Here is a 13,815-nt window from a genome sequence, read left to right on the forward strand (position 1 = left end):
TTTTTAGGGGTTTCTTTTAATGAGAATTAGGATCTACACATCAAGCATATTGGAACACAGATAACTTTATAGCATAGTACAGCATACAACAGAGATTTGTCTAATGCTGTACACGTTTCTTACTCTGATATTTTCCCTGGCTCCTTTTGAATGAAGTACAGTACCTAGCACATGATTGGCACACAACAGTGTTTCATAGTAGCTGCACATAGTTGGAAAACAGTCTGAGTATTGCACTATTGTGTGTTGCCAATGAGAAACAGCAACTTCTTTGGTGCCTTTGCAAAGCAGATGGTAATGATATAAAGTAGCTTAGGAGAGGAAATGAAGGCTGCCTTCTCCAGCTGTGACTACAAGAGAATATTAGGTAGGTGGAATGTAATTTCCCAAACTGGAATCTGTCCAGGGAAGCTCTAATCTGCCAAAAACATGCCATGAGCTGCTTAATGACCACAAGTAATCACAGTTTTGGATTTACATTTCATCAAAGTGATGGCATCTTAGGCAGCACAGTGTTCACTTAAGCTGTCTAAAGTTCACAGAGGTTTTTTTCAATCTTCATGTAGCTCCAGTTGCTATGCGTTTTTCACATACAGAAAGATGGCAGTGAAATATAGTTGACTATGAAATGCATAAATAGATCTTGGCTTCTTTAGACATAGAAATCAAGATCCGCAGTTGTGTGCCCATCTACATGCTCACTAGACTCCCGTTGATTTCAGAGGGAATTAATTAACATAACTAGGTGCAGGATTTCAACACAACTGTTTATTCATCTCAATATTTATAGGCTGCCTTTCAGAGAGTAACCTTCCAAAGATGGCTCATTATATCATATAAAATCCATCAACCCTATTATAACTAGAAATCTCAGTTGTTTTCTAGATGGTAAATATATTACACCATCAATAGTTAAGCTAAAGCAGCAAAGAAACAATAAAAATATGTATATTAAAAAAGCTGCCAGCAAAGCATAAAAACAGCAGCAGTTGAATATAAGAGAGCTAGAATTTCAGTTAAAATTCTGATAAAATGACTGACAAAATTCTGTGGAGCGCTGTTCCCCACGTTGCAGATGGTTGAAGTTGGGTATTTAATATTTTCAGTCCCAAGCTGTGGAACACTCTCCCAGCTGAGATTAAACAGATATCCTCACTTCAAGGCAGTTCTTGAAGTCAAGAACCTGTTTATGCTGACAGGCAGCTGTTTAATTTTTGTCTTGATTCGCTGGTTACCTTAATGTTTATCTTATTTTTATTCTATGTTGTAACATTGCTTGGCAGGGGGTTGGACTCGATGGCCCTTGTGGTCTCTTCCAACTCTATGATTCTATGACTGTAAACCACCCTGATATTGCATGATACAGTTGTCTACAAATAACTTCTATCCCTCTATACATAAAAATGGAAGGTTGTCGTCATGCTGCCTGCATTGGAAGATTTATAGTGCTGCATCACAATCCTGGATTTGCAGGAAGGCAGGGCAGGGCAGGAGGAGCAAATGAGAAGGCAGGTTGCACAACAACAGTGACCTTGGCATGGGGGAGAGACACTGAGCTGGGGGGCAGAATGGTGGTTTAAAACAATGGGAGAGGTTTGAGTAAACTACCGTATTTTTCGCCCTATAGGACGCACCGGCCCATAGGACGCACCTAAATTTGGGGAGGGGGAGGATAAAGGGAAAAAAAATAATTCCCCCCCTCCAGGCGTGGTGTTGGGGTGGGGGAAGCCCGGCTTCGCGCCGGGCTCCCTAGGGTTGCGCAGGGCTTCAGCGAAAGCCTGCATTCGCCCCATAGGACGCGCACACGTTTCCCCTTCATTTTTGGAGGGGAAAAAGTGTGTCCTATAGGACGAAAAATACGGTAGGTATGGATGACTACTGAGCGTAAAACATGGCCAGAAGGGGCCAGCGATCAACCAAAACCTCTCAGGGATCGACCAGTAAATCACGATCAACCTGTTGGACATCCCTGCTCTAGACAGTTACACCCAGGTGCTGGTGGCTGTAGCTGCTGCACATTTCATGTAAGGTGTAATTCTGCCCTTTGATTTACCAACCTACTGTCAGCTTGAGTCCAAATATTATAGTTCAGTAGGTATTCTAATGGACTCGATAATTTCTGGTTATTAGTCATCTCTCTCTATTTTTATGTAGCCCTCTTAGAGGTTTTTACAATTAAGTTCCATTAAATAAAATAACTGTATTTGTTTATTGCTAATCTTTCATCTTTCTCTGCCCCACCCTGGCTTTCCCCTTATGTCCTACTTTTTAGCTCTTGGAATAGTTTTGAGTTGTAAAGGGGAGCTCTTGGTTATCTACCCAAATGTGATTTGCCTACTGATAATTTCACCCCAAAGGTTTGGGGGCATAGAAATTGGTAGGCTGGAGGTACTACACATTAGTATGAGGCTTCTGGAACCCCACCTCATCTGGAGAAAGCCCCATAGTTGCCTCCTTCTGACTGACACAAACACACATGGCGTAATGAGCATGGAAAGATTCGTTGGTGTTAAAAGCCATATTATGTGTTGGGGGTCAACTGTCCTTGCGTAAGAACAGGAAACCAACTGATGCTTGTTCCATCTGTGAAGCACTTCATTTTTATATTTTATAACTTAACAAGATTTGTACTCTGATCCAAATGCACACTGTTGACAGATTTAAATATAGCTGTCATTCACTTACTGACAAGAGATTTCATAGCACTGAATTAAATTAGCATCTTACTTCTCTATTAGCCTTGGAACTTGGACAGGTGCTCTTTAAAATGCCCTTTACAAATTTCCCCAGTAGGAATAAAGTGGACCAGACTTGCCAGGGAATGAATAGGTAGCATAAGAAAGCTCTGCCATTGTTGCAGAGTCACTTCACTCCTTACAAAGGTTTTTCTCGGAACACTCTCTCCCATCTGGGTCTTATGCAATGAAATCAAAAAGCGAAGGAAATCTCTGCACATTAGAATGCAGAAGCGGAGACAAAGAAGCCCCAAACCAGCCCTTGACAGGAGCATGCGTCAGGAAAGATAAGAGGTTCAGATGGATCAGTACCCCAGGGTTTCTACTCTAGTAGCAGTAACCGACTGTGCTATTTATAACAGCCATTGAAATCTGCTTTGAATGATGCACCATTTTAACACAAAAACTAGGAAACCATATACTGATTGTGAGTGAACCTTTTCATTGAGATCCACTTGGATTAATATTTCAAATTTTAATCCATTTCACCAAAACCATCCACTTTCCGATCTCAATTGTGCTGAGTCCTTACCGTGCAGGAAGTGTGTTCTGATGTTATAGATCCATATAGCCAGTGGGATTTCAGAGGATCTGGGAGAACTATTTGGGCTTAGGGCGGAGGAAGATCACAGCAATGTTCAAAAGCCCATTTCTGGATACTGTATAGAAGAATAAGCAATTGCAAGATCAACTGTGTGTACTAAGCATTTGTTGTAGTCACATGCAGTGCTATTGTTCAAGAAAAAGAGGTCACCATGAACACCTCCCTCATTCTCTTAGAATGGCAATGGCACCCACCTGAGAGGTGCTGAAACAGAGATCTGGCGAGTTCCTACTAGAAAAAAAACCCTGGTTGCATGTTACACATTACGCACAACAAACCCATTAAGGGCAACTTAATGGGAGCAACCTTACCTTTAAAAGTGAAGGGTTCGAGCCTTTAGCATGCATACATAATGCCTAGGACCATGATACTGTTTATAATAATATTGTCTCAGTGTTTAGGACACAGATGGAAGTGCTCGTGATAAAGAATCATGCGTTGTCTGAAGTGCAGGGGGGAAATCTGCTCTTTGCCATCCTGAAATGGCACCATTAATTTGCCAGGAATTCCTCATGTCACCTGGAAAAGCCAACTTCTCAAATTTGCAAGAAGCCTTGTGCTGGTCTCCTTTGAGCATTGAAGCTGAATCCTTGAAAAAACAATGAGGGGTTGTTTGCATGTTCAGCTTGGTTCTTGAAGGGTGCAGCGCCAGTCCACTTCGTTCTGCTACCCCCTAGGACAAAATAATACTCCAGTTGGGGAGGAGAGAGGATGAATGGCCCTCCTGGCTGGTAGGAAATGATGTTCTGAGTGTGTCCTCTCCCGGAGAGGGTGTAGAGCTTTATTATAAGACCTGTTGCCTCCAAGCATCTTGTCCCATGGGCCTCCCCTCCCAGTGCTGGATCCTCCCTCTCTGCTATCCATTCTCCCTTCCCCAAGGTGAGTCTTTTTCATCCTTGGGGGAAAGAGAGCAGGCAGAAAGGCAGAAAGACCTACACTGGCTTCCAGTACGTTTCCGAGCACAATTCAAAGTGTTGGTGCTGACCTTTAAAGCCCTAAACAGCCTCGGTCCTGTATACCTGAAGGAGCGTCTCCACCTCCATCGTTCTGCCTGGACACTGAGGTCCAGTGCCGAGGGCCTTCTGGCGGTTCCCTCGCTGCGAGAAGCCAAGTTACAGGGAAGCAGGCAGAGGGCCTTCTTGGTAGTGGCACCCGCCCTGTGGAACACCCTCCCACCAGATGTCAAAGAGAACAAAAACTACCAGACTTTTAGAAGACACCTGAAGGCAGCCCTGTTTAGGGAAGCTTTTAATGTTTGATGTATTACAGTATTTTAATATTTTTTTGGAAGCCGCCCAGAGTGGCTGGGGAGGCCCAGCCAGATGGGCGGGGTATAAATAAATTATTATTGTTGTTGTTGTTGTTGTTGTTATAGTGGCAGGTGGGTGAGCACAGCTGAGGCGAGTGGCCTGCTGATGGTGGGCTGTACATGCCTCGATTTTGCTCACAGCGATTCAGGCAGGGGTACTTGCATATCTGAACACCCCTGTCTCCAGGTAATCTCAAAGCATCATCAAGATAATATTGGAGAAGGCAGTCTTTCAGACAGGAGAATGTTGGGAGCTAAACTCAAGCAACTTCAGGAAAGTTTTTGTATTTTGTATTGCTTGCTTGTGTTTTGTTTGACCTGCAAGGCAGTTAGTCCAATTACTCATGTGCTTACATATCTAATGCTAACACTTTCTGCCTTTTCACAGAATCATGTGAACCCAGCGATGGATTTCACGCAGACTCCTCCAGGAATGCTGGCTCTCGACAACATGCTGTACTTTGCCAAACATCAACAGGATGCTTACATCCGGGTAAGAGCTTGTTTTTGTTGCAGGGTATTTTTATCTTTCTTTCTTTTTTTGTCCATCATTCTAGGAAAGCAGATGGCCTCATGACATTGCAAATAGCAATTAATTGCTCAAATTAATTTGCCAAGAGGGCAAAAGCAAGCTATGATTTTTCTGTGTAAGCTCTGACAAATGCTGAGCAGTGACCCCCAAATTTATTTTCAAACTGATATAAATGCCATCCTTGATAGATGACTTGAAGACCTAAAAACCTCTTTTGCATGTTTTGACTCCCAAGAGGAAGGAATCTGTTATGATTGATTTCACTTAGACATGTGGGATAAAGGAAGGCTGATTCATTCTCCTACTTTACTTCTCTCTTTTCCTTCCCACTTCTTGCCCACACAACTTATTTGAAAGGTAGCAGTGAATTATATTTTGTTTCTTTTGCATTTTCTTTCTGACATTTTAGAAGTGTGTGCCTGAGTAAGTTTCATAAACTTTCCTAACCTACATGGAAGCAGAGGAGTGGAGAAGTTCTGAAGGGCAGAGTACATACAATATTCCAAAATCTTGGCTATCTTAAGTCACTGGAAATTGAGAAATAGCCTTAGGCATTAGAAAAGCTAAAAAAACACAATTTTAAGTATATATAAAAATTACAAGTAAAAAACGTTGTGGTTAAAAAATGAACTTTAAGTTACATCAGTTAATCTACAACTTTTATTCAAACAGGCATAAAAACAAAGCCTCAGAGTTCTGTAAAGGGCACTTTACAGACATCTAATACAGAGACTCCTAAATAAAATGTCACCAGGTTAAAAGACAGTCAGGGACAGTGGCTTTTTAGATTTGGTCTTTCAAAGACTTCTCACCCCCAATTTACCATGGCCATTAAAGCAGACAGTGGTTGAATGGAGCATGGTGAAGATTGAATCCATCATAAAATAAGGTCTGGACAGTGCAATCCTGTGTATGTCTATTCAGAAATAAGTTCCATTGAATTCAGTTGAATTCCTGATAAGTATATATAGGAGTTTGTACATTAGAAAGTCATTTTAAAGATAGCTACAACAATGAATATATATCTATATCTATATCTATATCTATATCTATATCTATATCTATATCTATATCTATATCTATATCTATATCTATATCTATATCTATATCTATCTATCTATCTATCTATCTATCTATCTATCTATCTCCATCCCCAAAAGAACCATAGTCTCCTCTGTTGTTCTTTAAAATGAATGTACTCAAGAACAGTTAATTATATATTGAGCAGCTCATAAAGGCTGTTTCAATTGTTCCGTCCTTCACTGGACTAATGGGTTTTTCTTCGCATTGTCTTACCATTTTCTAATTATATGAAAAGAGCATAATTACTAGCCACATGTTGTAGACACTTCTTTCATTAGCTCACGTAAAACTGCTATTTATTATTTGAATTCTTTGTCCAGTTTATAGCCACCATCACCTATGGATTTTTATCTCCCATTAACTTTGCCTTCTTGGAGGTTGTTATTGCTAAAATTGTCCCAGTTATTTATAGTGAAAGATATAGGAAGTAATTGGCACTTAATGCTCTAGTTGATGGCAGCTGAAAGATTCATAGTTGTTATATAAATCCCATAGATTGTTTTAAAGGAGATAAATACTTTTTAAAAATAGTTCTTCTATCGTTTATCATTTTATGTGTATTGCTTTGAGTCTGAAAGCAAATGGATGAGCTGTTTCCCTTGCTGTTTCCCCCCCTGAAAACAAAGATTGTTTTATTTCCTGTTGTGTGAGTGCCAGCACAATTGGAATTTATGAAGTTACAGTTCTGCTTTCATTGTTCTATGGCAGGGGTCGGCAAACTAAGGCCCACAGGCTGGATCAGGCCCAATTGCCTTCAGGATCCGGCCCGCGGACTGTCGGTGGGTCGACGTGGGGATTCTGATGGTTTGGGCTGCGCCATCCCCCCCCCCTGCGCCATTCCCTTCCCCCCCAAACACACACTGCAGCGCCGCCTCCTCCTTCCCTCCCTCCCTCCTCCTGGCTTTCCCCCGCCCTGCCTAGAGGAGGAAGGGGACTGGGCTGAGCGCCATTTTATGCAGCCCTTCTCCGGAACCACCCTTTTACACCTCTCATCTTCATGCCGCCACTGCCTCCCTGCTGCTCCTGTAGGCAGTGGCGTAGCGTGGGTTGTCAGCACCCAGGGCAAGGCAAGTAATTTGTGCCCCCTAACCCGTGGATTTGCGCCCCCTAACCCATGGAGTTGCGCCCCCTAACCCTAACCCCCAGATGCTGCGCCCGGTGCGGCCGGCCCCCCCTGCACCCCCCACGCTACGCCACTGCCTGTAGGCCAGAGAGCGGAGCGGACGAGTTTGCTCTGCCTAGCCACAAGAAGCAGCAGCGGTGGTGGTGGCGGTTGCGGCAGCAGCCCCAGGGAAGGTAAGGGCTGGGGGGTGGGGGGGAGGACTACTTGCCCCCCCCTTGCCTCTTCTTCCAGCTCCCCCCTCTATGGTGCTGCTTCTCCGGCCTGCCACAAGATCTGAGAGATGTCAGGAGTTCAGCCTACTCTCTCGAGTAGGACCCTGGCAGAGACACATGCCCGACTGGCAGGTTCCCTCCCTCCTGGTCATTTGTTCGGGAGCTTCAAAAGCTTTCTTCTGCCCAAACATCACAGCGACCGATGCCAACCGACACCGGCACACTTAGGGATCCGCAGAGTTTGCACCTCATGCGTGACAGACCTCAGCAACTCAGCATTTATTTTTTTATATAAAATATTTATTAAAGGTTTTAAACAATATAACCAACTTCACATTCACAACCAAAAAGAAAAGAAAAAACATCATCACAATCAATCAAGAAAACCAAAAAATACAAGAAAAACATACGAAACATACAAAAAAAAGAGAAAAAGCATAAAAAGGACATGAAAAAAAAGAAAAAGATTCAATTTCTTAAGTATTATTTCCATAACCCTCTTTCTTGACTTCCTCACATCTCCCTTTTCTGTGTTCTCATTTACAAGATCTTATTCAGCAAAACTTCACCTTATTTCAAATCTTATTTTATATTGACTTCCGGGGGCGGCGCGAAACTGTAATGGCGGTCCTCTTCGTTCTCTGAAGAGGGGCTCCGCGGAAAAGGGTCGTTCGCTGCGGCATAGCGACGACCCATCAAGATAAACCACGGGTAGAGTGAGCCCGTGGCCGTGGGACTCGGCGGGCACCAGAAGCTGCTCTGAAAACACAGAAGGGACCCCGTAAGGAGACCCGGAGTGAAGGAGGGGTAGCGGTGCTGTGAGTTCATCGCTCTTTCCGCGGAAGTGAAGCCGCGCGGCTGTTACAGAGGAGCGCTGATCCTTCTTCCTAAAATCAACACCAAACTGCAAGTAACATACCCGTGAGTAAAGGGGTTTAAAATTTGGCAAAGAATTTCGTAAATTCGGCTGAAAGCGGGAGACGAGAAAAGGGAAGTCCGTCTTCCGACATTGCTGACAAGATCAAAGCAAAGCTTTAAAAAGCGGAAAGCGCTTGAAACGGGACTGTGGGAAGCTTTAACTTTTTCGTGCTATCAGATCTGCTTGTTTTTTTTGTTTTTTTTTTAAACTGAAGGTGGAAATGGACATTGACTAAAAGAAGTAGTAAATGGGGATTTTCCTCCTATCTTCTTTCTTCTTTGGGCTGTATTTTTAAGGAGCCAGATCGTCGGGCTGCCAGAGAGGGAGACTGTGTCAAACTGCGGAAACAGTTGTAAAAACTTTGCTGGAACGTAACTGTTACATTTGAGCAGAAAAGATTGGATGGGATACTGTTGCAAGCACCTCTTGTGAAACTTTGTTGAACTATAAAAGGTGCTTTGGGAAACTTTGAGTTTTTGAAGGGACTGCTGGACTATTGGATTTATTGACTTGAAATAATTTGGAACTTTAATGGCGGATTACTTCCTTCTTTGTCTTTGAAACCTGGTGGCACTCCCCCTACAGGGCTTTCGGATTATAAAATCCTGGGAACTGACTCTTGTTTTGAATTCCACTTCACTGGTTGTTTACTTCTGAATTTGTCTCTCCCATGGAACAACAGACAATCTGACCTTGAACACTGACAGATGTGTAATGAGTGGTGCAGGGAGAACAAGAGCATCTAAAGCTAAGGAATCTAAAGAGGCTAAGGAAAAAGAAAAAGAAAGAAAACCAACACAATTTGTACAAACAACACTGACCCAAGGACGCCGATCGTCGGTTCCAGCTGTACTGGTGTCTCAGAGGGAAGGGGAAATAACCGAGAAGTCCACTGAAGAAGATATGGCAGCAGGTGGGTCAGATACATTATTAAAACAAATATTGGAGCAACTATCAAGTTTAAACCAGAAAGTGGACGACCAGTCTTTGAAAATAGATAAAGCGACCTCCCCGATTCAAAAATTGACTGAACAAGTTTCCCAGCACACGCAGGCTATAGAGAATTTGCAAGGAGCAACAGCGGAAAATCGGGAATTAGCTGGAGAAGCAATTCAGAAAGTGGGAGCTTTACAAAAAGAAGTTGAAGAAATTAAAGGAGAAGTCAAGCCCCTGCACAAACAGGTGGGTGAACAACAAATCTATCTGTCAATGGTGGAACTGAAAAATCGCGAGAGCAACATCAAATTGAGAGGCATCCCGGAACTCGAGCAAGGAGACCTGATTGGATACTTGACGCAGGAATTCACGAAGTTCTGGGGTTTAAAGGAGGACACAGATTTCAGGATTGTCTCGGCATATAGACTGGGAAGATTGGTAAGGAAAGACAGATCCAGGGACTGCTTGATAATTTTAAGATCAAAGGAAGAGAGAGATAAGATCTTAGGTCTTCACTTCAAAAAAGCAATCGAAATTCAAGATAAAAGGGTGGAAATTTACAGAGATATTCCGAGACAGTTGTTGGACCTTAGAGCCACCTATACAGAGCTAGCAAAATTGCTGAGACACAACGCAATTCCCTATAGGTGGGAGTTTCCACAAGGATTATCCTTCACCTACAAAGAAAGGAAGGTTAAAATTAGAACACCTGAAGATAACCAAAAGTTCCTTCACGACCACGGAGAGGATCTCCAAAAAGGAACAGATTGGCTTCCAACCTTACCAACACCAATACTGCCTGGAGGCGGGCTAACGCCTGCACCCTCGGGACCTGAGCAAAAGGAAGGCACCTCACCCTAAGAACATCTTAATTAGAACAGGATGTCTCTGCAGCTACTTAGTTGGAATATAAATGGCGGGAATTCTCCGGAAAAAAGAAGGATATTTCATATCCTAAAAAAAGAACAATTGGACGTAATATGTCTCCAAGAAACACATGTGACTAGGCTCCACAGGAAAGTATTAATCAATAAAAGACTTGGCCAAGAATTTATTTCATCTGACAAAGTTAAAAAAAGAGGAGTTGTAATTTATGCAAAGGAGAACCTGTCACCAAAATTTCTATTTAAAGATGATCATGGAAGAACTCTCGCAATTGAAATTCAAACACAAGGAGAGAAGATTTTGATATTAGGAATTTATGCGCCAAATGATGGAAAATCAGAATTCTACAAGAAGCTGCATGAGACAATGATGGACTATCTGGACTATTCTAACATTATTGTGATGGGAGATATGAATGGGGTGGTGTCAACAAATATGGACAAATCCCAAAATCAAAATTTAACAACAGACGGCAGACTTCCTAAAACTTTTTTTGAAATGACAGACAATATGGACTTGATTGACATTTGGAGGACAAAGAACCCCTTGGGTAAAGAAGGAACCTTCTTTTCTGAGGCCCATCTGTCATGGACACGAATCGACCAAATTTGGATATCTAGAGGGATGGCACCGAAAACAAGAAAAGTGGAAATCTGCCCAAAAACCTGCTCCGACCATAACGCCTTGAAAATGGAATTGAGACTTATCCCAACTGGATCCTTCAGATGGAGAATGAATGACACCTTGTTGAGAGATCAAGAGATTGTTAAGAAGGCCCAAAAAACCCTAAAGGACTATTTTGAAATAAATTTGAACACTACGGTGGAGAAAAGAACAATCTGGGACGCAAGTAAAGCTGTAATGAGAGGGTTTCTGATACAACAGAATACAATAAAGAGAAAATTTTGGAATGGAAAAAAGGAAAAAATTCTAGAGAAAATAAGTGAAGGAGAGAAAAAGCTGAGAACTAAACCAAAGTCAAAAGAGGTGCTAAGAGAGATCAAATTCCATCAAGCACAATATTCGAAATTGATCAATCAAGAGATTGAATGGAAAATTAAACAAATGAAGCAGAGATCGTTTGAATCAGCAAACAAATGTGGAAAGTTGTTAGCTTGGCAGTTGAAAAAAAGACAAAAGTTAAACACGGTTACAAACTTGGAGATTCAAGGAAAAATAGTTCAGAAACCAGAAGAAATAAGAAAGTGCTTCCACAGATACTTCAAAGAGCTTTATGCACAGGGGCCTCAGAAAGAATCGGAAATAGACCAATTTTTGAGGACAAATGGACTATCCAAAATAAGTCAAGATAAAAGATCAATTCTCAACAGCAAAATAACTCAACAGGAAATTGAAGGTGCCATTCAAAATATGCAACTTGGCAAATCTCCAGGCCCGGATGGACTCACCTCCAAATATTATAAGACTTTGAAGGACTTCTTGATACAACCGTTGTTGGAGGTTTGTAACCAGATTATGGAGGGGAGGAGGGCACCGGAAACGTGGAAAGAAGCATTCATCACATTGATACCCAAATCAGAAAGGGAAAAGACCCAGCTTAAGAATTACCGTCCCATCTCACTCCTGAATGTGGATTACAAAATATTTGCAGACATTTTAGCGAATAGACTTAAAAATGTATTAAATGAAGTAATTCACAAGGACCAAGCAGGCTTTCTCCCTGGTAGACACATGTCTGACAACACTAGGAACATTATTGATATATTGGAGCTGTTGCGAATTAGAAACACAAGGGCAGCCTTAATCTTCATTGATGCGGAGAAAGCATTTGACAACATTTCTTGGATGTTCATGAAGAAAAACTTGAAAGGGATGGGAGTGGGACGGGGGTTTGAAAATGGACTAGAAGCAATTTATTCAGAGCAAAAAGCTAAGCTGATAGTGAACAATGTGGTATCGGAGGAACTCCAAATTGAAAAAGGGACACGACAGGGGTGCCCTCTATCCCCTCTGTTATTTATTTCTGTTCTGGAGGTATTGCTGAATATGATCAGGGAGGACCAGTTGGTGCAGGGTATAGTGGTCGGAGCGAAACAATACAAACTGAAAGCTTTCGCAGATGACTTAGTCTTGACAGTACAGGAGCCAGAATCTAGTACAAAAAGAGTTCTGGAACTTATCTTGGAGTTTGGTCGGGTGGCGGGATTTAAGCTAAACAAACAAAAAACTAAGGTTTTGGTCAAAAATCTGACACCTACAGAGATAGAAGGGTACCAGAAAGAGACAGAGCTAAATGTGGTTAAAAAAGTGAAATACCTGGGGGTATCCTTGTCCACTAAAAATTTAAACCTTTTTAAAGATAATTATGAAAAATGTTGGTTGGAAATTAAAAAAGACTTGGATATTTGGTCAAGATTGAAACTTACCTTGTCAGGCCGAATCGCAGCTATAAAGATGTGTGTTTTGCCAAAAATGTTATTCTTATTTCAAACCCTTCAGGTCGTGGACAGAATGGAATGTTTTGGAAAATGGCAGAAGGATATCTCTAAGTTTGTCTGGCAGGGCAAAAAGCCCCGAATAAAATTTAAAATACTAACTGACTCAAAAGAAAGAGGGGGGTTTGCCCTGCCGGATTTAAGGTTGTACTACGAAGCTGCAGCCTTCTGCTGGTTGAAGGATTGGTTTCTGTTGGAAAACACCGATGTCCTAGATCTGGAAGGGTTTGATAATGTGTATGGTTGGCATGCATACTTGTGGTATGACAAGGCGAAGGTTCACAAACTGTTTAAAAACCATATTGTCAGAAAATCAATTTTTGCCGTCTGGATGAAGTACAAGGACTTATTAGAAAGTAAGACCCCGAGGTGGTTATCACCAGTGGAAGCCAAGATTTCTAAAAAAAGGCCCAATATGGAGGCCTACTGGCCAAAATATTGGGAATTGATTGAAAGAGTTGGAGATAATTGGAAGCTCCAAAGCCAGGACAAACTAAAAAATAAGGTGCGAGATTGGTTACATTATGCTCAAATTCAAGAGGTATTTAAAATGGATAAAAAAGTGGGTTTTCAGTTGGAGAAATCGAAACTGGAGACGGAGTTACTAGAACCAAAGACTAAGGTACTTTCGAGGATGTATGACTTGCTGCTTAAATGGAACACACAGGATGAGACAGTTAAATCTGCTATAATAAAATGGGCACAGGATGTAGGACACAACATTATGTCTGAGGACTGGGAAAGGTTATGGAACACCGGTATGAAATTCACGGCATGTAGTGCCTTGAAAGAGAACATTATGAAAATGGTATACCGGTGGTACATGACCCCAGTCAAGTTGGCTAAAATATATCATCTTTCTGATAATAAGTGTTGGAAATGCAAGGAGGCAGAAGGGACATTCTTTCACCTCTGGTGGACCTGCCCGAAAGTAAAGGCCTTTTGGGAAATGATACATAATGAGCTGAAAAAGGTATTCAGATATACCTTTTCTAAGAAACCAGAGGCCTTTCTTCTGGGC

At 41.9% G+C, this 13,815-nt stretch overlaps 1 protein-coding gene across 3 annotated transcripts in view; it reads left to right on the forward strand.

Annotated features, from left to right (window-relative positions):
* Positions 1–13,815, forward strand: part of ELMO1 (engulfment and cell motility 1) — a 330,457-nt gene that overhangs the window by 157,361 nt on the left and 159,281 nt on the right. For all 3 annotated transcript variants that reach the window (XM_081165141.1, XM_081165139.1, XM_081165140.1), the window contains one exon: positions 5,037–5,141. In XM_081165141.1, coding sequence (XP_081021267.1) covers positions 5,037–5,141 — 105 coding nt within the window. The remainder of the gene's footprint in view (positions 1–5,036; positions 5,142–13,815) is intronic.

The sequence above is a fragment of the Podarcis bocagei genome (genome assembly GCF_964188305.1).
Source record: "Podarcis bocagei genome assembly, chromosome: 12".
NCBI lineage: Eukaryota > Metazoa > Chordata > Lepidosauria > Squamata > Lacertidae > Podarcis > Podarcis bocagei.